Source organism: Argopecten irradians, chromosome 1 (assembly GCF_041381155.1).
Source record: "Argopecten irradians isolate NY chromosome 1, Ai_NY, whole genome shotgun sequence".
Lineage (NCBI taxonomy): Eukaryota > Metazoa > Mollusca > Bivalvia > Pectinida > Pectinidae > Argopecten > Argopecten irradians.
The window spans coordinates 7,643,584-7,665,393 of NC_091134.1; the positions used below are offsets into that span (position 1 = coordinate 7,643,584).

At 36.7% G+C, this 21,810-nt stretch overlaps 1 protein-coding gene and 1 long non-coding RNA gene across 2 annotated transcripts; one reads left to right on the forward strand and one right to left on the reverse strand.

Annotated features, from left to right (window-relative positions):
* The first annotated feature begins 2,809 nt into the window (after nt 1-2,809).
* LOC138316534 (uncharacterized) lies at nt 2,810-9,813 on the forward strand. The gene is made up of 2 exons (XM_069258221.1): nt 2,810-3,086; nt 4,763-9,813. The coding sequence occupies exon 2, from the start codon at nt 4,766-4,768 to the stop codon at nt 5,921-5,923; it is 1,158 nt and encodes a 385-aa protein (XP_069114322.1). The 5' UTR covers nt 2,810-3,086; nt 4,763-4,765; the 3' UTR covers nt 5,924-9,813.
* A 6,843-nt stretch (nt 9,814-16,656) lies between these two features.
* LOC138309393 (uncharacterized) lies at nt 16,657-18,122 on the reverse strand. The gene is made up of 3 exons (XR_011206267.1): nt 17,952-18,122; nt 17,381-17,670; nt 16,657-17,049 (listed from the first exon to the last, which is right to left on the reverse strand). It is a non-coding gene; the product is annotated as an uncharacterized lncRNA (long non-coding RNA).
* Between the last annotated feature and the right edge of the window lie 3,688 nt (nt 18,123-21,810).

The window sequence follows — 21,810 nt, forward strand, 5'->3', positions numbered from 1 at the left end:
TACCGGGTTCACACCATCGGCACATTGTTGTGTAACATAAAAAAATGAATTAATTGTCTCGCTAAGACATATAAACAAATTGATCTTTTAAGAGACATTTTTTTAAATAGTACATAGAATCCCTTGATGGACATTTTTAGTCTAGTTTGTGTGTATTGAATTTTTACTATTTAAGGTTTGACATTATGTGCTTGAACGTTTTAAGAAATGCGCCGCGCAGCGGAAAATTTTCTAGAATGAAGTACGAAAAATATGCAGGAGGACCCTTTTTTCTTTCAAATAAGCATTTTTAGAAAATTTCAGTCGGCGAAAATGGGGGGGCAAAAAGACATGTTTGCCCCCCCGTCCTGGGGAACGGGGGGGGGGGGGGGGGGGGGGGGGGGCAGTTGCCCCCCCCCCCCCCCCCCCCCCCCGCTTCCTACGCCCCTGTCATAGGATATTAAATCTAGATATATCTGTTTTCGACAGTTAAATATCTATGAACACGTGTAAAACAAGCAGTCTCAACTGCTATTCCGAGACCGTAAAATGCAATCTTGGTCATCTCAGCCAAAACATAGGGGCACGCAAATTATGACAGAAACGTTTACTAGTAATTTGATACATACATGTATGTCATTTAAAAGTATTGGAGACCTTTTGATATGCACGTGTATATCATGACGTTTCAAGTGGCTGCCCGTATTATTTTTTGTGAAAAAGAATTATACCTATATGTTATAAAACTCGGTTAGCTTTTTTATTGTCATTATTGTTATAGACACTGTATGTGATATTTAAACGAAAACACATATTTTACCTAAGAAGCCAATGATATATATATATATATATATGTAATGTAAGTATCGGTTAGCTTGTTACTTACATAATATATAATAATAATAATAAAAATACTGTTAGAGGTATCTTCATGATTCCAACTGTTCCGAAATCAGAATGATTTTTTTAGTGTTCCAGCAAAATTAATGTATTTTATTTTTCTTACTTTTTGAGAAAATCAACTTTTTATGTCGATGCAAAAATTTACTTGGAAGGTCTTTATCACTACGGTGTTGATTCCGGTTGAAAACAAGCGTTCTGACGCCCTTCGAATTTGCGAATTCAAACTCAACAAAAGTAGCGGAATAATATCAATAAACCAGATATTTTCAACACTAAATATCGAGATTAATCAGGCATAGAACTCGATACCAGGTAATAAGAATTTCCTGTAACAGTTGCGATATGAAAATATTGCGATGTGAGTAAATAAATGATTAATTTCTTTATTCTGATTACCATTTCTAAATTTGACGATTTGATCCCGAACATTCCAATGACGTCACTTTTTAGTCCTCTATATATGAGCCCGAATGATTCGACCTTGCAAGCTGACGTTTTGAAGGATTGAATAAGCACTCATTTGCGGTATTATGGTGACAATTTGCACTCATATACAGCTTAACATAGTTTTAAATAATGGTGTTACTTTATCTTGGAACATTTCATTATTTAAACGTCACTTTGACAAAAAGAAACAGTAGGCATACGTAGGCTACAATGTAAATCTTAATTACAGCGTTTGTGGATACAAGGCTTCGTTTAGTAGATGAATTTCATGAAATATTGCACAAAAAACATCATGCTTCTGACACATATAATTAATGAGTTCAATTGAATATGTTTGACATTGTGTGTAAAAAATCTATTTTGGTCTTTCGCCGTCGAAAACCGATGAACCGCGGTACCACTGGGTTGCGAGCAGCTATCGTGATTTTTTCGTGTTTATTTCTTCTTATTCATTAAAAAAGCGATCTTTGACTATCTCTGAGTTCAAAAGGTTTCGGCTATAGCATTCATTTCTTTATATTTGAGTTGAATGCATCAAATCGGATCTGTTCTCGACATCGACTGTGCATTGTATAACATTAGGCCTACACTGTACCTGCAGTCAAGGATTTATAAGTAAGAAGGATTCGTGTCTGTCTCTTTACATTACTAAACACCACGCGAGACGCCTATGAACCGGGAATACAAACCGTTTTTCTCAACAAATACTTGTCTTATCGAGTCAAACGAAACACCAATGTAAAGTTTATTAAATTTCACAACGTTTATAACTTATTTTAAGGACGGCAGATTTAGAGGCTATGTCTTAAACTTTCGTTAAAAAAATACGACAACTCATGAAATGACGGCCCGCTTCAGAAAGTAAGACGGTAACCCTCGCACCCGCAAGCTACATCAAAGGCTGCGCCGGCGGATATCAAAGGAAAATCAGCCGTCGCCCAACGTCACGGTCAGTGCACAAACACAAAAGCTCCTGCCTTGTACTCCCCCAAAACCCATTGTGACTTATCCTTCTCATATACGTCCTTGCTGCAGTTATCGTGATTTTTTTCATGCAACTCAGTAGAATTTTACGATGCATACGCAGTAGAAAGATATAATCTAAAAAAGATTGTATTGTACAATTTCTCAATGCATAATATAACTTTGATATTCCATGGTATAAAATGAAAACTGTCGTTTTCTCCGTATCAACGTAACACGACCTGTGCTTCGTCTCGGCGAAATCTAGCTCATTCCTCTCAGGGGGTGTCTTCAACGACGTTCGAGCATATCAGAAAAAATCAATAAAATAACAAAGATTATAAAAATAAAAGATAAAAAAGATTATCGTATACCAGGTATATTAAAGAAAACAGCTACATGCACATTACATTTACAATTTTTTATTTTTCCTATAAGGAAATACTCTATCATACAACAATGTTATCTGCTTCTTATAAAAAAATCACTGTATGTAAAAAAAGCAGATATTAAATAAAAAGTCTAGCAATAGACAACTTTTTTCACAAGCGCAGATACTGGATTTAAATTTCCCGGCTTTATTTATCACAATGCGTTTTCATTGGCTAATCGACATCACATGATCGATGACCCCTTTTTCCGAGTGTAAACCCCATAGGGGCCAGATCAAATTTTCAGCTGACCGCCATCTTTAATTCCTCCAGCCGTTCCAGAAAAACTTCTACACATAGATCACAGAAAACATTTTCAAACATCTGTTTCTTTTTCTACGTACAGGACACATTGGATTCCTGGTGAGTGAATTCGCTTGAGATATATGCGGTTTGTTTACATGATTGGGTCAAACACGTGTTCCAATGAACCATGTCTGACAGCGTAATGGCGTCTCGTAGGAATGTTTTAGTGTTGGGCCATAGCTTTATATCTCGGCTTTCACGTTATGTAAACGAGCTACCATCTCGGTCGAATCTAGGACTTCAGTATGATTCAGTTAGATTTACTGGGCTTCCTGGCGGTAGTATCAATCGAATCGTAAGAGAATTTTCACGCAGTTATCGCGAGTCACATTTTGACTTGGTTTGTTTACAGTGCGGGGGCAATGATTTGAGTAGTCCTTCGGCAGACCCAGAGTCGGTTGTTCGGGAGTTGTGTGCATTTGTAGATTGGCTCTTAGATATAGGTGGTGTTAGAAAGGTTGCAGTTTGTAAGTTATTTTTCCGAGCCTCGACCCGCACTCGTAAAGGGGATGTATCGGTAGAAGTTTACAATGATCGTGTTTCTCAGGTTAATTCTCTCCTAGCAGAACGTTTGTGTATGCCTCGGGCTATTCTTTGGGACCATAGGCGGTCAATCTGGAATGTATTTCCTCTTTTACATACTGACGGGGTTCATCTTCGGGATCAGAAACCCTACTTTCGATCTATTAAAAGTTGTGTGATTTTTGCCCTCGGCTCAGATTAGACTTTCAGCTGTCGTTGTTCATGCGTGTTGATACGAGTTGTCCCCCCTTTCCCAATAGCTTTATTATGCGAAGACTGTCATTTCAATTCAGACAACAATATTTTTTAAATAGCCTTTCATAAATTGAATTTCTTGCAAGTTTATGCTTTTCAGTTATTATATATTATTTAGTTTTAATTCTTTTGGAGTCTGTTATAGTATTCTTGGAGCAACTGTATAGCAATATTTAGTAAATCAATATAAGCTTATCTATTATTGACTACATTACAAAATACTTTTAAACTGTGTAAAAAAAAAAAAAAAAAAATAGTTGCTTTCTTTAATAATGTACCGCTTCTCAGGGCCTTGCTTCGGCATATACGCCATATTCTGCTTCGGTAGAGGTGTAAACCCAGAGCTGCTTGTACTATATATGAAGTTAGTAGATCTTGTGAGTCTATGGCTCAGAATTTTGAACGTTTACAATACTAAATGAATTTTGCCCTGCCTTTGGCCGGCTTCATCAGAATAAGATTACTTGTGAGTCTCTGGCTCAGAATTTTTGAATGTTTACATTATTAAATGAATTTTGCCCTGCCTTTGGCCGGCTTCATCAGAATGGATTACTTGTGAGTCTGACTCAATTTGCCTTATATTAATTCTTGAATTTTGCCTTGCCTTTGGCCGGCTACTTGATATCTATATTACATTACATAATCGACATTATTGGTTGAAATCATATCTTATTTAATAATATGATTTGTGAGTCTCGAGTTTATGATAAGCATTTATGCACCCTACAATATCATTTTACCCTGCCTTTTTCTCATATTATAGCAACATTTCTTTTCAAATTTTAGAGATTTGTTGTCAATGTATGGATATTTACCATTGCATTAAATGTTGGGGTGTACATCTGTTAAGTGCTCCTGTATCTTGTAAATAAGAAGGTGAAGGTTTAAAAAAAAAAAAAAAAAAAAAAAAAAAAAAAAAAAAAAAATGTTCTGGCTTTCCTTTCTTTATTTCCTAGACCATGCCTCCCAAGAAGCGCCGGACGGCAGCTACAAATAATGTTCATGCGCCAGAGCCGCAACAACAACAGGCTAACACAGCTTCTGTGCCGGACGCCGATTCAAGGGATGTGTCCCAGGAACCTGAAAGGGGGACAACCTCTATAACTGAAGACCGGTTAAAGGCCCTGATGAAGGAGGCCTTTAAAGCAGGCTTACAGGAGGCAAGGAACCAAACCGGGACAATATCAACTGGCGGTATTGCTGCTAATGCACAGTCCGGCAGTGCCATGCCACAAGACGTAGGACCTCCACTCATGACCTCAAATACCCCAGCCACCTCTAATCATAGTGCGAGTGCTGTCACCGTGGAGGACTCTGTAGGTGGGTTAGATTCGATAATCCTTCCTGCTAATCAACTCGCCAGCATGACAACTACTTCTGATGAACTGACTAGTTTTTCAGCCGGGGCTCAGATAACCACCCCACTAGTGGATCTGGTTGATCCTAAAATTAAACAAAACATACTAATGGGCAAGTTTGTGGACATGAGTTCAATAACAGAAAAGAACACTGACTCTTTACAAATGGTACTGTCTACAGATGACAGTGGAAATACAAACATTCAGTGGGTACACAAAGACACAACCAACAAACCCCTAACCATCGAAGAATGGACGACGAAATTCTCCATTTATATTGCCGTTTTTTGTTTAAATGATCAGGCAGCATATCCTCAGCTCCTCAAGTACCAGTCCATGATACGCAATTTAGCATCAAAACCAGCTGATTGGCAATTTTATGACACCAATTTTCGGCGTCTCCGCGCAAATGCTAATTACTCCCTCCGTTGGGACATGCTTCATCTCGAGCTATGGAATGAAGCTCTCTCCCGTCGTCCGACCTCGGGATCATCGACAAATAAACCGGGAATATGTCACAAATTTGCTCGCGGCGAGTATTGTGGTGGTTGTCGCTACTCCCATAAATGTGGCATTTGTAATGCCAAACATCCGGTAACGCAATGCCCAGTTATGGCACATTCCCGTCCACATATACAGACACCCCCGCGTTTTCGGCAAACTTTTCGTCCCCGTCAAAACACCTCCAACCAGCCAAGATTTTTCCCCCGCGGTAGTGGTTTTGGACCCCAACGCCCTCGACATTACTACCCCTATTAATGTCAAAGCATTAGCACTGGTACTTGAGGAGTATGACAAGGATAAAGCCATGTTTTTAATCAATGGTTTCTCAAAAGGTTTTGAAATTCACTTTGAAGGCAGTCCCATGGGCCACACTTGCAATAATTTAAAATCTGCGATTGATATGCCTGAGGTGGTTGATAAGAAGTTAAAGAAAGAATTAGAGGCAGGCAGAATTGCTGGGCCTTTTGTAGAGCCCCCTTTTCCTAATATGCATATAAGTCCTCTAGGTGTAGTTCCAAAGAAGATAGAAGGTCAATTTCGTTTAATTCACCACCTCAGTTATCCCAATGGTAGTTCAGTGAATGATGGGATACCTGAAGAATATTCATCAGTACAATATCATAATATTCAAGATGCTATTTCATTTATTAAACATCTACCAAATGCATTTTTGGCCAAAACTGATATAGAGTCCGCATTTCGGATAATTCCAATTCATCCAAGTCAGCGGCACCTACTCGGTTTTAAATGGAAAAATCAATTTTATTATGATAAGTGTCTTCCCATGGGACTTGCTGAAAGTTGTAGAATATTTGAGGCATTCAGTACGGCCATTGAATGGGCGGCATATCGGCACTGCAAAGCATCAGCCATAGTTCATGTTTTGGATGATTTTTTATTTATCGAATCTTCCCTTTCCCAATGTGCTCAAAGTCTCCAAAATTTTACTAAATTATGTTCAGAGATAGGAGTACCCCTGGCTCCAGATAAAACTTTTGGCCCGGACCAGGTCATGCCGTTTCTTGGCATTACATTAGATACAATATTACAAGAAGCTAGATTGCCATTAGACAAATTAGATGAATGTAGGAATCTATGTAGAGCATTCCAGAACAAAAAGAAAATAACTCTCAAAGAACTTCAGTCCATTATTGGAAAACTTCAATTTGCAACCAGTGTTGTGGTACCTGGTCGCCCATTTCTACGACGATTGATAGACTTAACAAAAGGTATTAGAAAACCTAGTTACAAAATTCGTCTTAATAGTGGTGGTCGAGCAGATCTGAACATGTGGGGCGAATTTTTAGATCGTTTCAACGGAAAGAGTTTTTTCCTCTCAGATACCTGGCTGACATCAGACACATTGAGTTTATATACAGATGCTTCATCCACAATAGGATACGGTGCTGTATTTGGCAACTCGTGGTTTTCTGGTACATGGAACCTCCCATGTGAAACACCACATATCAACATTTTGGAACTCTACCCCATTGTTGTAGCGTTAGTGGTATGGGCAGCACATTTTTCGCAAAAGGCTATTTGGTTATTCACTGATAACTTGTCTCTAGTGTCTATCATAAATAATCAGACTTCTCGGGACCCCCAGATTATGGCCCTAATTCGTATATTAGTCTTGAATTGCCTGCAACATAATATCATGGTACGGGCAACTCATATTCCTGGTGCTCAGAACGTTTTGGCTGATGCTTTGTCTCGTTCACAGGTAGAGCTATTCAAGACACTGCTGCCCTCTGCGGACAGACTTCCAACAACAGTCCCCAGTCATCTGAAGCCTGCAGCCTTATTCCAACGTTAACCAGCCTTGTACATGCATCTCTTACCCCAGCATCCAGGAAATTATATAATAAAGCCCTTCAGAGTATTTCTGACTTTTGCAGGGTTTATTTGGGCATTCCATTACAGTTTCCTGTACCATATACTATTGTAGCCCTTTATGTTGCCTATGCCTACAAAAATGGGAAGGCTCATAGTACAATATTGTCCCAGCTTTCTGCTTTAGCTTTTGTACACAAGGTCAATAATATGTACGACCCAACTAAGGTTTTCTTAGTTCGCAAAGCAGTTAATGGTGTAGCTCGATTAGCTCCTTCTTTTGATACGCGCTTACCCATCACACAACCAATTTTACATCGTCTATGCCGGTGTTTGCCACATATGGTTACATGTAGTTATGACAACCTGATGTTCCGGGCTATATTCACAACAGCATTTTATGCTTTAGCCCGGATTGGGGAGTTGTTAGCTTTTACCAAGCCACAATCTGAAAGAGTATTACAGTTAGAGGATGTGTCGTTTGAAGTGAAGAATGATCAGGCTGTCAAAGTTCATCTAGTTTTCAAAAACTTCAAACACAACATTAGTCAACAACCCCATTCGGTTCCTATTGTTGCTCTACCTCGACATCCTTTCTGTCCGGTACAAGCCCTGCATGCTTACGTTAAGCAACGTGGCGCTAGTAGTGGTTGTCTTTTTATAGACAAACTTTCGAATCCCCTTTCTCGGAGAAGATTCGAATCCTTAGTTCATGATTGCCTTTTGACCTGTGGTTTAGATGCTTCTAGATACAAAGGTCACTCCTTTCGCATTGGAGGAGCCAGTCATGCTAGTTCGACATGCAATTTCTCTGATTCACAACTACGCACTTTAGGACGTTGGAAAACTGATGCATTTAAGAAATATATCCGCTCACCTGCTCTGTCAGATATGAATGTGTCTTGAATAGTTTTATCTGTGTTAACATACAGTTGTTAAAATTATTTTTGGCAGTACATTTATAGTTAGATGACTTTTCTTTGCAATGGAATAGTGGCGGTACGCCCTCCATGATTTGCTCTTTCTTTAAATGTACATATACATGTATGTAACTAGAAGTATATTGTGAGATTCTGTTTTGTATGGACTTATTGATTTCACTTGGATCAGTGGCGGTACGCCCAATCCATTTGGAATTCAGAGACATTATTTTGATTCTCACTCTTTTTCTTTTCATTGATATTTAATGTTTAATTCTTTGCAGGTTTTTGTAACTATGTATTCCCAGGGTAGTGGCGGTACGCCCTTCCCATTGGAAGGTTTTCAAGGATTGTTTTTCTTTTATGAGCAACTTGACTTTTGCTTTGCCAAATGTACATTATAACCGAGTGCCAATTTAGTAATTATTGGTTATTTTGATATGTTCACCTGTTATTCTTTTAAATAATGTTTATAATTATGAATTTATATTGTTATTAAGGCAATAAGTTAAATTTGACAGTACAAGGCCAGCAAGGGTGGCGGCGTCATCATAACGTTTCTCTTTTATGATGTCTTGTGGCGCTTAATTTATAGGCCGCACCTTTACTCACAGAAAATACAAGTTAAAAGTGTTAAATAACCTTAAAATAACTTTTAATAAATATTCGGCCATCCAAAGATGAGGATGTGCCATTTTCCGCCAATCCCTTGTTGTGTCATTTTCTCTGAGTAAACAGAGCTTGCTGTCATTTAATTATGTAGAGATGTGAGGGTTGAACACGCAGAGAAGTGAAAAAATAAAAAGTCTAGCAATAGACAACTTTTTTCACAAGCGCAGATACTGGATTTAAATTTCCCGGCTTTATTTATCACAATGCGTTTTCATTGGCTAATCGACATCACATGATCGATGACCCCTTTTTCCGAGTGTAAACCCCATAGGGGCCAGATCAAATTTTCAGCTGACCGCCATCTTTAATTCCTCCAGCTGTTCCAGAAAACTTCTACACATAGATCACAGAAAACATTTTCAACCCTCCCACCTCAACCCATATACTGTAATTTCATGCAACTGATTTCCTTAGATGTGGATTATGCAAACTGTTGATATTTAATTTTGTTTGTCATATAATGTAAACTTTGGATGTCTATATGTGTGTTTTAATATTGATAAGATGCTAATTTACACTATTTTCATGTGTATATTGATGTACGTTCGTCATATGGACATCTTATTTGTATGCTTGTTAGCTTGTTCATAGGTGGGCGCTTAATTTATAGGCCGCACCTTTACTCACAGAAAATACAAGTTAAAAGTGTTAAATAACCTTAAAATAACTTTTAATAAATATTCGGCCATCCAAAGATGAGGATGTGCCATTTTTCGCCAATCCCTTGTTGTGTCATTTTCTCTGAGTAAACAGAGCTTGCTGTCATTTAATTATGTAGAGATGTGAGGGTTGAACACGCAGAGAAGTGAAAAAATAATTATATATCTGAGGATTTACATCGGATATATACATGGTCAGTATCTTACAGTAGCTAGGCCAAGGACGTGTCCTTGAATAGGCCTGTTAGTTTTATTTTGGTGTTGACACGGAAAGACGAGATGACTCCTGTCTCATGGACATTAAAACAAATCATTTATTTCATCTAGGCAAATAATAATTTGAAAATTCCATATACCGCCTGCAAGGAGACGTCCTAGGCCTATCTCTACCCACAATACACTTGATCGTGGTCTTATACATATGTATTATGTAACTTTTCATCGATAATTTGATCCAGATATATCTGTCTTCGACAGTTGTATTTAGAATTATGAATATGTGGAAAGGAACGTATGTACAAGATAAAAACAACCCATCTCAACTGCTATTCCGGGACCCTTAAATGTAATATTGGTCACCTCAGCCCAAGCACAGGGGCACGCAAATTATTCATTATGTAAAATAATTCCTATGTACGTCATGTCCACATGACTGAAAATTATATATTATGTAAATATCGGTTAGCTTGTAATAATAATAATAATAAGAAACGGAGCAAAAACAATATGTCCCCCCACTTCGTTTGGGGGACATAAATATAGTGTTTAGCAGAAAACAGAACTTCAAAAGTAGAAGTAAAACAAAAAATAAAAAACACAGAGACTGAGAGAGAAAAAAACCATAACATGTTTTTAGACAAAAAGTAGAAAGATGTTTTACAATATTACCCAGGTACATGTAGCTATATATATAATAGAGCCTGACGCCCCGCCAACAATGCATTGCAAATATATACAAAAATTACCCTCTTAAAGTATAATTAACATCTCTATAACACAGGAGTATCAATTTATGCTTAACTGTTACGTTACACACTTACACTGTATGGTTGACAGAACGTCAAGCTCATGTAATGCACTCGTGAAGATAGGCCTAAAACGTGAACATATTTTTAGGTAATATTTGCATTCATTATATCCGATTGTAACTAGAACCAGTGTTTAAACTTACATAATATCATCATGGGTATCTCTTACATTCCAGACATCGCCAGGAGAGAGAAAATAAATAACAAATCCATGTGTTCGGAAATGTAGAATAGATTCTTATATTTGAAGATTCTACCGAAAATGACCCAAACATTCCGTAAAAATATATACCGTTGTAACTGCGTATAGTAATTTAATTGATAAATTAAACGAGACTTACCTGGAAGTTGAAGTTTGATTGGAATTCTACTTCATCACTGTCGGGAACGGAGGAATTACATGAGATAGCGCTAGCTAGCTGGACTTCAGTATTTAACATCAAATGGTCGAAAATGAATCACGTGTATAGGTGGGAAAAACACCAGTAATTGACAATCACCGAATAATTCCATATTAAAAGATAATCCAATAAAAAGGAACTGAAAATGAAATTATATATGCACCTTTGTAAAAATAAAGGGCGGGCATGTGATTCCTCCGTTCCCGACAGTGATGAAGTAGAATTCCAATCAAACTTCAACTTCCAGGTAAGTCTCGTTTAATTTATCAATTCTACTTCATCACATGTCAAGGTCACTGCGGAACCACATGAGAGTTGAAAGCTCTGAGGCCATTTGATAAGATTAGAAAAATAACGATAAAACCGAGATATAGATGTCAATATGATTATATCATACACCAATAAAAGCCACAATAAATTCCAAAACATGACAATGTCAGTATATTGTTTAAAGTCACCACGATTTTTAAAGAATATTATCCGATCTGTTATAAATTTTTTGGAAAGTTTTTGCAAATCGCCATCCCACCTTTTCCATTATCTGTGATACTGGAACACCATGTGTGCCGGGTGCTATGGGATTTAAATATTTCTGTATCGATACCACTTAATGACATAACAGTTAAATCCACCTTGAACCTTGAGATAGTGCTGGCCGAAACACTTTTATGAGGTTTATGAAAACTGGTTAATAGTCTATCATCTTCACGAATGTCAGTTGTCATTTTAATGTATTTCAATAAATGAATCACCACACACAAATTTTCGTTGCTGAACTTCTCAAATGTTAGCACTGACACATGTTTACCTGGTTTGCTTTGTTTTAACAAGGCTGTCACTTTTATTTCAACATTATCTTCCACACATTTGATATTGTTTACAGATAAAGTGTGAAGTGTTTGGACACGCTGGCCAGAAACTAATGCTAAAAGCATTGTCAGCTTGAGAGTAAGATTTTTCAACGAAATATTTCCAATGTTAATTGATTCCAGATAATTTAACACAGTTTTCACATCCCACGTGTGGGTGTATCTCGGTAGACTGGGTCGCTGATTATCAACACCTCTCATGAAACGTTTAACCAACGCGTGTTGACCCAAAGTACCAATTACTTTGTCTTCCAAATTAATTTCTTTTGATAGGGCACTCTTGGCAGTGTTAATAGCCGAATACAACACTCCTTTCTCAAACAGCTGTGTTAAAAACATTAGGACTGTTCGCACATTAGATCGAAAGGGATCCAAATTCCGTTGACTGCAGAACTCCATCCACTGTTTGAGATAACACTGGTACTGCTTTGATGTCTTTGGCCGCCAGGAGGACACAATGATATCAGTACTTGTTGTGAAAGGTTTTGACCCTCGATGGATTTCCGAATAAATGACAGACCAGAAGGTCGAGTTTCTCCCAGATTTGGTGAATCATTTCTTGATGAAGTGGCAACTTGAGAAACTGTTTGTTTCTTTTTAGCAACAGTGGTTTTAAAATAAGCATGTTCATTGCTGTTGCATAATATGGTTGTGTTGGCCAGTTTGGAAGCACCACAATTCCCGTCGTTTGTTCTATAGAAATCTTTTGAAGAACAGCTGGTAGCAGGCTGAAAGGGGGAAAACAATAAAAATTATATTTAGACCATGTCATAGTAAATGCATCTACCGCAAATGCTTCAGGTTCAGGCCTCCATGACACATATTTTAGAATTTGTCGGTTTAACCTTGATGCAAAAAGATCAATATCAGGAATGAAATTTAAGTGTTTCATTGATCTCTCGAAAACTACCTTTGAGAGCATCCACTCAGTTTCTGTATTAAAATTTCTACTTTCGTAATCAGCTGATCTATTGTCTATCCCAGGAATGTGAGTAGAACTTAACCAGATATGCCGAGCATAAGCCCATGACTATCTTTTCTAGCCATAGCATTACATTCAAGGGACCTACTGCCCCCTTGTTCCCGGATATATGATACAGCAGTCATAGAGTCCATTAATAACTGAATGTGAATATTTTTCTTATCATTGCATAAAGCTTTTAATGAGAAGAAAGCAGCTTGTAATTCTAGCCCCCCAGCTCGAACATTGAGGGAACGGCAATAACACCCCCATCCCTTCTGGCTGGAATCTGTTTCAAGTATGAGGTCTGGTTGACCGTGTGAAATTGGAGACTTTGAAGTTGATATACTATCCAACCACCATTTTAGGTCAGCTCGACCTAATCCAGAGAACTGGAATTTCATCTCAAAATTTCCTTTAGCTAGTTTCAAAGCAGAGATTTTCTCGTTTTCTAACTGCCGATAAAACAGCTGTCCATAAGGCACAGCAGGCAAACTAGACACTAAATGCCCAATTACTACACTCAGATCCCTAATTGATGGACCTCGGTGCTGTAAATATAGAGCACATACTGATATGATTTTCTCCTGTCTCTCTGTTGTCAATGAAGCTGACATCTCTATCGAGTTAAAAACAAAACTAAGAAAAACAATTGTTTGTGATGCATGAAAAACAGATTTTTCTGGATGAAGAACAAACCCACAATTTCTCAACTGAGTCACAGTGGCCTGTACATTGTACTGACAAGTTTCCATAGTTTCTCCCTGTAAGTATGTATCATCAATGTAAACAACTGACTGATGACCTGATTGTCTAAGATGAGAGAAAATTGGTTTTAATAATTTTGTAAAAACTCTCGGAGCAGTTGTTAACCCCATTGGGCAAGCCTTGAATTTATATAACTGTCCGTCCGATGCAAACTTCAAATATTTTTGATGATGTTTAGCAATTGGAATACAATAGTAGGCATCTTTCAAGTCAATGGAAGCCATATAACAATGTGGTTGCATCATTTGAATTGCAGAAACCAAAGAATCCATTTTGAAATGGTTATACTGAACTGACTCATTCAGGCGTTTTAAATTTAATATCATTCGAAAAAAATTGTCTTTTTTCGGTCTCAAAAATATAGGTGATTGTTCATGGAAAGTTTTTATAATCACGTCTTTCCGAATTAAATTTGATATTTCTGTTGAAATTGCCTCTGCGTCTTTATCAGAAAAAGAATGACATCTTGGCTTATTTTGTTGAACAGGTTTTGAAATAAAATTAATTTCTAAACCCTTCACAGTGTAGAGTATTTCCTGATCAGATGTCAGTGACTTCCAGTGATTAAAAAAATTAACTATTCTCCCACCTGTGAAAGTCGCTATGTCTTCCACAGATTGTTTCCTAGTTATTATCACAAAATTATCAAAATCAGTATTTACCTGCTGAGATGACACTTTCGTCTCTATGGTACAGGTACTTCCATCTACTTCTTCTTTTTGTGGAAGTTGTTCTTTGGTGTCTGGTTGTGTTGTTTGTTGTGATTGGAGGAGTTGTAATCCCTCGACCTTTTCCAGTTTTTTGAAGAGTACTGCTGATTGTAGTCTCTTCCCACACCATTAGACTGTCGTGCCTCCTTTACAGTTTTGAGGAGATCATCCCCAAATAACCAGTTAGTAACTGGAACGCTATTGTCACACAGACCGACATGATCACTTTTCAGGACTGGTCTTAGCAATTCCCGACGATTGTGGGACAGTGTTGTGTTGGCATGCCCCAGAAAGGATAAAACATCTGTACAAATTTTGATGTACTCATTCGTCTTACTTGTTTTCTCTCCAACAAGTAAGTCATTGGCCATACGAGTCACCGCTGATGCTCCTTTTGTTATGGCCCGCTGTACGTTCATAAAACGTAAGTCGTTCTTTTGAACAAAGCCATGCTGCTTCCTCAAACGTCTGAAAATGTCCTTATTAATTTGAGGAACAACAAGCCGCTCATAATTTTTTAGCCTAAGATATATTTCCTGCTTTTTCTTGATGATATCAATATTCATAGTGCAGGAAAAAGCTTTATTGGCTATATTAGCCAATTTTGGGGTCACATCTGCCCCTATCTCCTCATCCCCATCCATTGAAGCTTCAGCTTCATCGAGGATGGAGGTATCAAGCTCTGATTCCTGATTATTACAATTAGCATCAGAAATACTTGTATCGTTTATGAGGCTATTTACATCCTCTGCGTCGTCATAAACTGACATAACGTGATGTTACCCAAATTGGCACGCTACCCAAAATGGCACACTTTTCAATAAAAAATGGCTCGAATTCATATGCATTAAACATTCGCTGTTTATTGTTGATTACGTCATTCCGTTATTAGCATGACGTCATCCAACGGCGATATATTCACATGACGGCAGATAGGAATGGTGTTTATAAGCAAAAGATATGGGTAAGTACCTGAAATCCAGTGTTCTCGTCTCGATCACCCCATGGGACGACTCTAGTTTTCCATGTTTAAAAACATGTTTTGCTTTTATAAACGACAAAATGTCGTGAAATATATTCAAAATACAAATTTGTTGAGAGATGTATCCAGATATTCTGTAGTATCGTGTCTACAAGCAAATTTTCCGACTGGTGTGTGCAGACGGCCATATCCTCTTGGCAAACGACGTCTGCGCATGCGAAATGAAACCATGTACAAGGTGCGCTCGATTTGGCACCGAATCAGTGGCTATCACTTGTGAGAGTTACTTCCCTTACACTGTGGACTATTTATTACATGTATATAATATAACCTGTACATACTATATTGAGTGATTTTAAATTCATTTTTCATCCCATATTTTTATAATGTAACTATCGACTAATGTAAAATAGAAACACGGCTGGAGATGTACACAGTTTTGCAGAAATTAGCTACACAGTATTTTTGGCAGCTAACTTCTAAAACTGAAACAAGTTTCAAGTTGTCTTGAAAATAATTTACCAATTTCTGTCACTGCTCTCAAGTTTTCTATAGATCAATACAAAAAAAGTAAACAAATACTTTAAGAAAAAAACCTTTACATGTATAAAATTATTTTATTTCAAGGAAAATATAAACAGTACAGCAAAGAATCACTGGAGGAAGCAGTGAGGGATGTAAAGAAGGGTATGAGCTTGAGGAAAGCCTCTAGTATTTATAAGATTGGAGTTAATACAATTAAACGACACACATTGGGACTTTTAAAAGGTCATCAAACAAAAGTTCTGTCAAAAGATGAAGAAACTAGTCTGTGCACTTACATGAACTATTCGCAAAAAAGGTCCTTACCAATGACCAGTAAAATGGTCAGGACGTTTGCAAGGGGTGTAGTAGAAAAAAGTGGACGAAAAAGCAGTATGGGCGAAAATGGTCCATCAAGGAAATGGTTTCGAAATTTCCTTACAAGACACCCAGAATTTAAAATGAGGACACCCCAGACTATTGATGGTGGACGTATCAGGATGGCAAATGAAACCGTTATGAACCAGCATTTCAGTCTCTTACAAAAGACTTTGGAAGATTACAGTATGTACATAAAATATTTTTTTCAAATGTCAATTATTTGTATATTTTGATATAACCATCATTTGTGTATTTAGAGAAAGGGGAAGTGTCCCATAGCCTGTTTTTCTTTCTTTCGGGTGAAAAATCTAGCATTGTCATAACGGTTAGCAATTTATTGCAGGATAAACCTTTTGATCCAAGCTTGGTAGTAAATTGTATCTTGTCCTTCATTTTTCTCCTTTGTATTTGTCCTTAATCTTTCACAATTTTTTCTCACAGATCTCACAGACAAGCCTCATCGAATCTATAATGTAGACGAGACAGGCTTTGGCAAAGGAAACATTAGTAAAGACAAAGTCTGTACTAGCAATAATCAATCATACACAAGACAGGTCGTCACAACACAACATACAACTGCAACCATTTGTGTTTCTGCTTCTGGACAAGTTCTACCATCCTTTGTCATTTTTGAGAAATCCTTTCCTAGTGGCATCTACAGAGAAGGTACATAAACTGAAAGATAAAATAAACTATAAATTATATTAATTTTATAATATCATGCATTCAATGAAGGTTTTACATAATAAAAAGTCACATACAATCTTACTGATTCAGTTACAGCTGGGGAATTCAGTATAATTATATATGTTCACATCCAAATATTTTTATTATGGATAATTTCTAATTGTAATTCTGAACTAATTGCAGATTTATTATCAAGATCATTCCAAGTTATAATTAACTAGATTAACAGAGATAAATATATTTCGTACACATCAATGACTTGCTGCATGAAGTGCATGAACAGATAACTCTGTAATATATGCAAATACACAAATAGTACCTTGTGATTATTTCTGAATGTAGGCATTCCTCAAGATTGGCTGTTTGGAATTTCCCCAAATGGCTATATGGATTCAGAACTCTTCAAAAAGTGGTTTCAACAAATTTTTCTTGTACATGCCACAAAGGAACGGCCAATCATGTTGATTATGGATAACCACGAAAGTCATCTGTCGGTTGAATGTATAAAGATGGCTATCGAAAATGAAGTGCTCCTTTATTTCCTGCCACCGCATACCACACATCTTCTCCAGCCCTTAGATGTTGTACTTTTTAGGCCTCTGAAGAAATCTGTAGCAGACATTTCAATTTCTATCGGATATGCAAATCCTAAATTGGTAATTGGAAAAAACAGGTATACACTACTTAAGATTAAAAACAGAACAAAACAAATGTATACAGCTATACGCGGAATCATACAGATTGCAAACAAAATTGCTTTTATACTCCAATGAAGTCAAAGAAAAATGACAGCAATGCTTAATTAAAAAAAAACTAAATTAAAAGGCTAAAAGTATCTCTATTTAACATTATGATAGATAAAAGATAAATTTTGAAGATAATGTACTTACACTCCTTAAAAAAGCTTCTTAACAGGAAATAAGAATCAACACTTTGCTCATTTCAGGCTTGGTCAGGTCCTCAGGGCTGCCATTGATAAAGCTTTTTCTGTCCATAACATCAAGACTGCTTTCCGCAAATGTGGAGTATTCCCGTTAAACAAAAATGCCATAGACAAGACAAAATTGGCACCTGTAGAACAAGAATACGTCTCTAACCAGCATACACCAGGACCTTGGGGTGTTAATAACACAGACCCCTTGTGCCATGCATGAGGCCAGTTTGTCAGTGGGCATCCTTTAGTGAACCAAGGTCTTATTCCAGAAGACTTGGCCAACATTTTCATCCCCATCAGAGGACCTGTGAAAAAAGAAAGAAACACAAGAATTGTTACGAAAGCAAGGGTAATAACAGGTACAAAATAATCCCAACTTGAATAAAATGAGATACATCATTTAAAGAGCCACTATCATTCAGATGACTTAATAAATTAATGACATCATTGATAGGAAGTTTATACAAATTACATTGAACAAATGTAGGATCCTTGTGTATAAATTTATTTACTCAGAATGGAAATCTGTTTCGGAAATGAATGGGTGTTAAATCACTTGATTTATATGATATTTTGTTACCCATAAGAAAGTTAATATTTGAAAGTTTATCAATATTTTTTCAAGTAAAAAAAATATCAAAGAATTTATTTTCGTCTGTACATGTAAAGGTGAAGAAATGTGCAAGTTCTGGGAAGACAAAGAGAAATCCAAGCCAGTACATAAAAGAAAGGTATTACTTCAATATAAAAGAAAATCATGATATTTAGTGTTCAGTTATATTTGGATCATTACACAAATAGTTATAATAACACAGATTATAATGATATGCAATATTAGCAAGGTCTATAGTAGCCAATTAGTAACAGTTCCACTATACAAGAAGACACAACATGAATATACCACAGTCTCCCAAAACACGCTACTCGCACACATACACGCAACACACCGCATACATGGGAGGCCGTCCTTATATGACCCTGGCTGTTAATAGGACGTTAATTAATCAAACAAACAAACAAGCCAATTAGTAAAGATCTAATTGGTCATTCTACTAACAAATACTTCCAAGTTGTGAGTTTGAACACTATTTGGGAGAATTGCTAAGTATTATGGAGACTTTTCTTCCTTTCTTTTAGGTGGTGATCACAGGGACATCAAAGACCTCAAGCACTATAAATGATATTGATGATGATTTGCCAATTATAAAGGCACCTAAAAGAAGAAGAAAAAAGGTAGGAAAACAATAAAAAAACCAAGTACGATAAAACAACTTTTTGAACCAGCTTTCTATTAGTCTAGATTTGAAAGTCCATTGAATCTATTCTATTTACATGTTAAAGTTAAGACACATGTCTAATATATTTCATAGGTTCCAGAAACTGGAGTTTTAGACAGCGTACAGTCATATGGTCTATTTATTAGAATAAAAATAATGTGACTTCTTCATCTTTTAAAAAAAATATATCGATGAAAAAACTTTAAAAAGTGTGCCAATTTGGGTAACATCACGTTAGACTCCTCATCAGAATCGGAATCAGAATATGATCGTTTGAGCCCCCCAGTAGAGGGTTTCTGTGTTGACTCTTTATTAGGCAACGTTTGCCAAGCCTGGCCCATTTTTTCCATGCCAGTAGCAATGGAATTTAATGAATTTTGCAATTTGTCATAACAAGGCTGCAAAGACGAGAGGACATTGTCGTGGTCTGAGGGCCCAGTAGAGCATCCTCATCAAGGCCAGTAGCCATTATGAAAAAAACTGCTTCCTCGCTGATAGGGAGCAGAGCAAAAACACGTGTGTACTGAAAGGCAAGATAACCACGCACTGAAGTCCAGCTAGGTAGCGCTATCTCATGTGGTTCCGCAGTGACCTTGACATGTGATGAAGTAGAATAAATCTTATTCAAACTGTTTGATTAAAGAAATGGTGGGGAATGAGAAAGTCAAGGGTTGCAGCCAAAAGCAGCTAATTCTAAGCGCATATAATTATCATGGCGCTGCAATATTTTCCATAATATATATCATATTATGATGTTTTAGTCAAATTTGAAAAAGTGACGTTCAACATTTCCGGATACTTTATATTTCAATAAGAGTTACCTTCCTTTTTTGTAATATATCTGGATAAAAATCATTTATTTTAAAGCACCCATGGATGTAAATAATACCATGTGCTAGTTATATTAGAGGATATCAGTCAATATAGCATATAAATATATATATATTGTTATGTATGGCACTAAATACATGTAGTTATTAAATAAGGGAGATAACTCCTATAGCTATACTATCAATACATCCTATAAAGTTCATATAATTAATTTAGGTTATAGAACTTTCTAGAATTGTATCATGTATATAAACAAATATGTTTGTAAACATGTTGATTATAAGTAGGGATCTAGAATGGTCTATTTCCAGAAAGTTCTGTGTGTTTATTTGTTTACTGTTTTTAGTTAGATATTTCTAGAAGTAGAAGGTTCTCCAATATTCTTGAACTAGGGTTTAGCTATATATACTCCAACTGTCCAAAGCTAATCAGAACTGTAATGAGACCTGTAATGAGACATATCAAGAATTGTACAGTGCCATATAAGATTCTATTGGGAGAGCTATTGTGACTTTATCTGTGGATTATTACAACACTTTGTGTGGATTTATTCATATTGCCTGAAACTTTACAGATCATCTGTGGACATTCATTTTCCTTGTGGATTTGTGATTATTGTTAATTTGAAACCTGGAAGGATCAAGGATTATACCAGTACATTCGCATACAGATAAGTAACACTTTAAATCGTCGTATTACTCTTGTACCACCACCAATTACTTTAGATATTGTAAACCATCTCTGTATAATATTGTATATATAATTAAATTGTGTTTTGAATTTAGCTGCTGGTTTCTCATTTCTGTTATTCGTACATGTAACAGGAATTGGGGGCTCGTCCGGGATCGATATTTTAATTTGTGAAATCTAACTTTGAAAAATTAATTAAGAAATTTTCAAAATTTGTGTTTAAACTTCGAGTTTACATTTGAAACCAACAGTTAGATAAACATGACTACTATGCAGGTAGAACAGTTTGTTAAAGCGCCATCCCTGGATGTTCTTTTGCAAGTTAGTAAGAAGGATTTACTGTTATTGGGTAAACATTTAGGCCTTACTATCAAAACTAATTTGAGGAAAGCTGAAATTAGGAATGTAATTATAAGATATTTTGTTGACAATGGCAAATTTGACTCTAGTGCTTACCGCCAGAAATTTTGAAAATAGAGAAAGAGAGATGAACAAACTCATGCAGAATTTGCCAGAGAAAAAGAACAATTATTTGATAGGTGGTGTGATTCTAAAGAAATTGATGAGGATTTCGGTAAATTGAGGCAATTATTGTTGATAGAGGAGTTTAAACGTTGTGTCCACATAAACATAAAAACTCATTTAGATGAGAGAAAAGTTGAAGCACTCAGTGAAGCAGCTGCAATGGCTGATGATTACGCTCTCACCCACAAAGGCTCATTTGTTAAAAACAGTTCTCAAGACAAAAACAGTACCACAGGTACTAGTAAATTTGGTCAGCCTAGGAACCCAACCTTTAGTGGCCCTTCTAACGACAAACCTAAATTAGGTGATAAGACTAAGTCTGATTCTAAAACAGATCATAGGGCAGGTGTGGGGTCTCCTTCTGGTCCTGTTTGTAATTACTGCAAGAAAGTTGGGCATACTATGTCTGAATGTTATTCTCTCCAGCGTAAGGAGCAAAGGCGTAAACAGTCAGTTCCTTCTGTGTTAGCTATGTCAAAGCCTAGTCAGAAA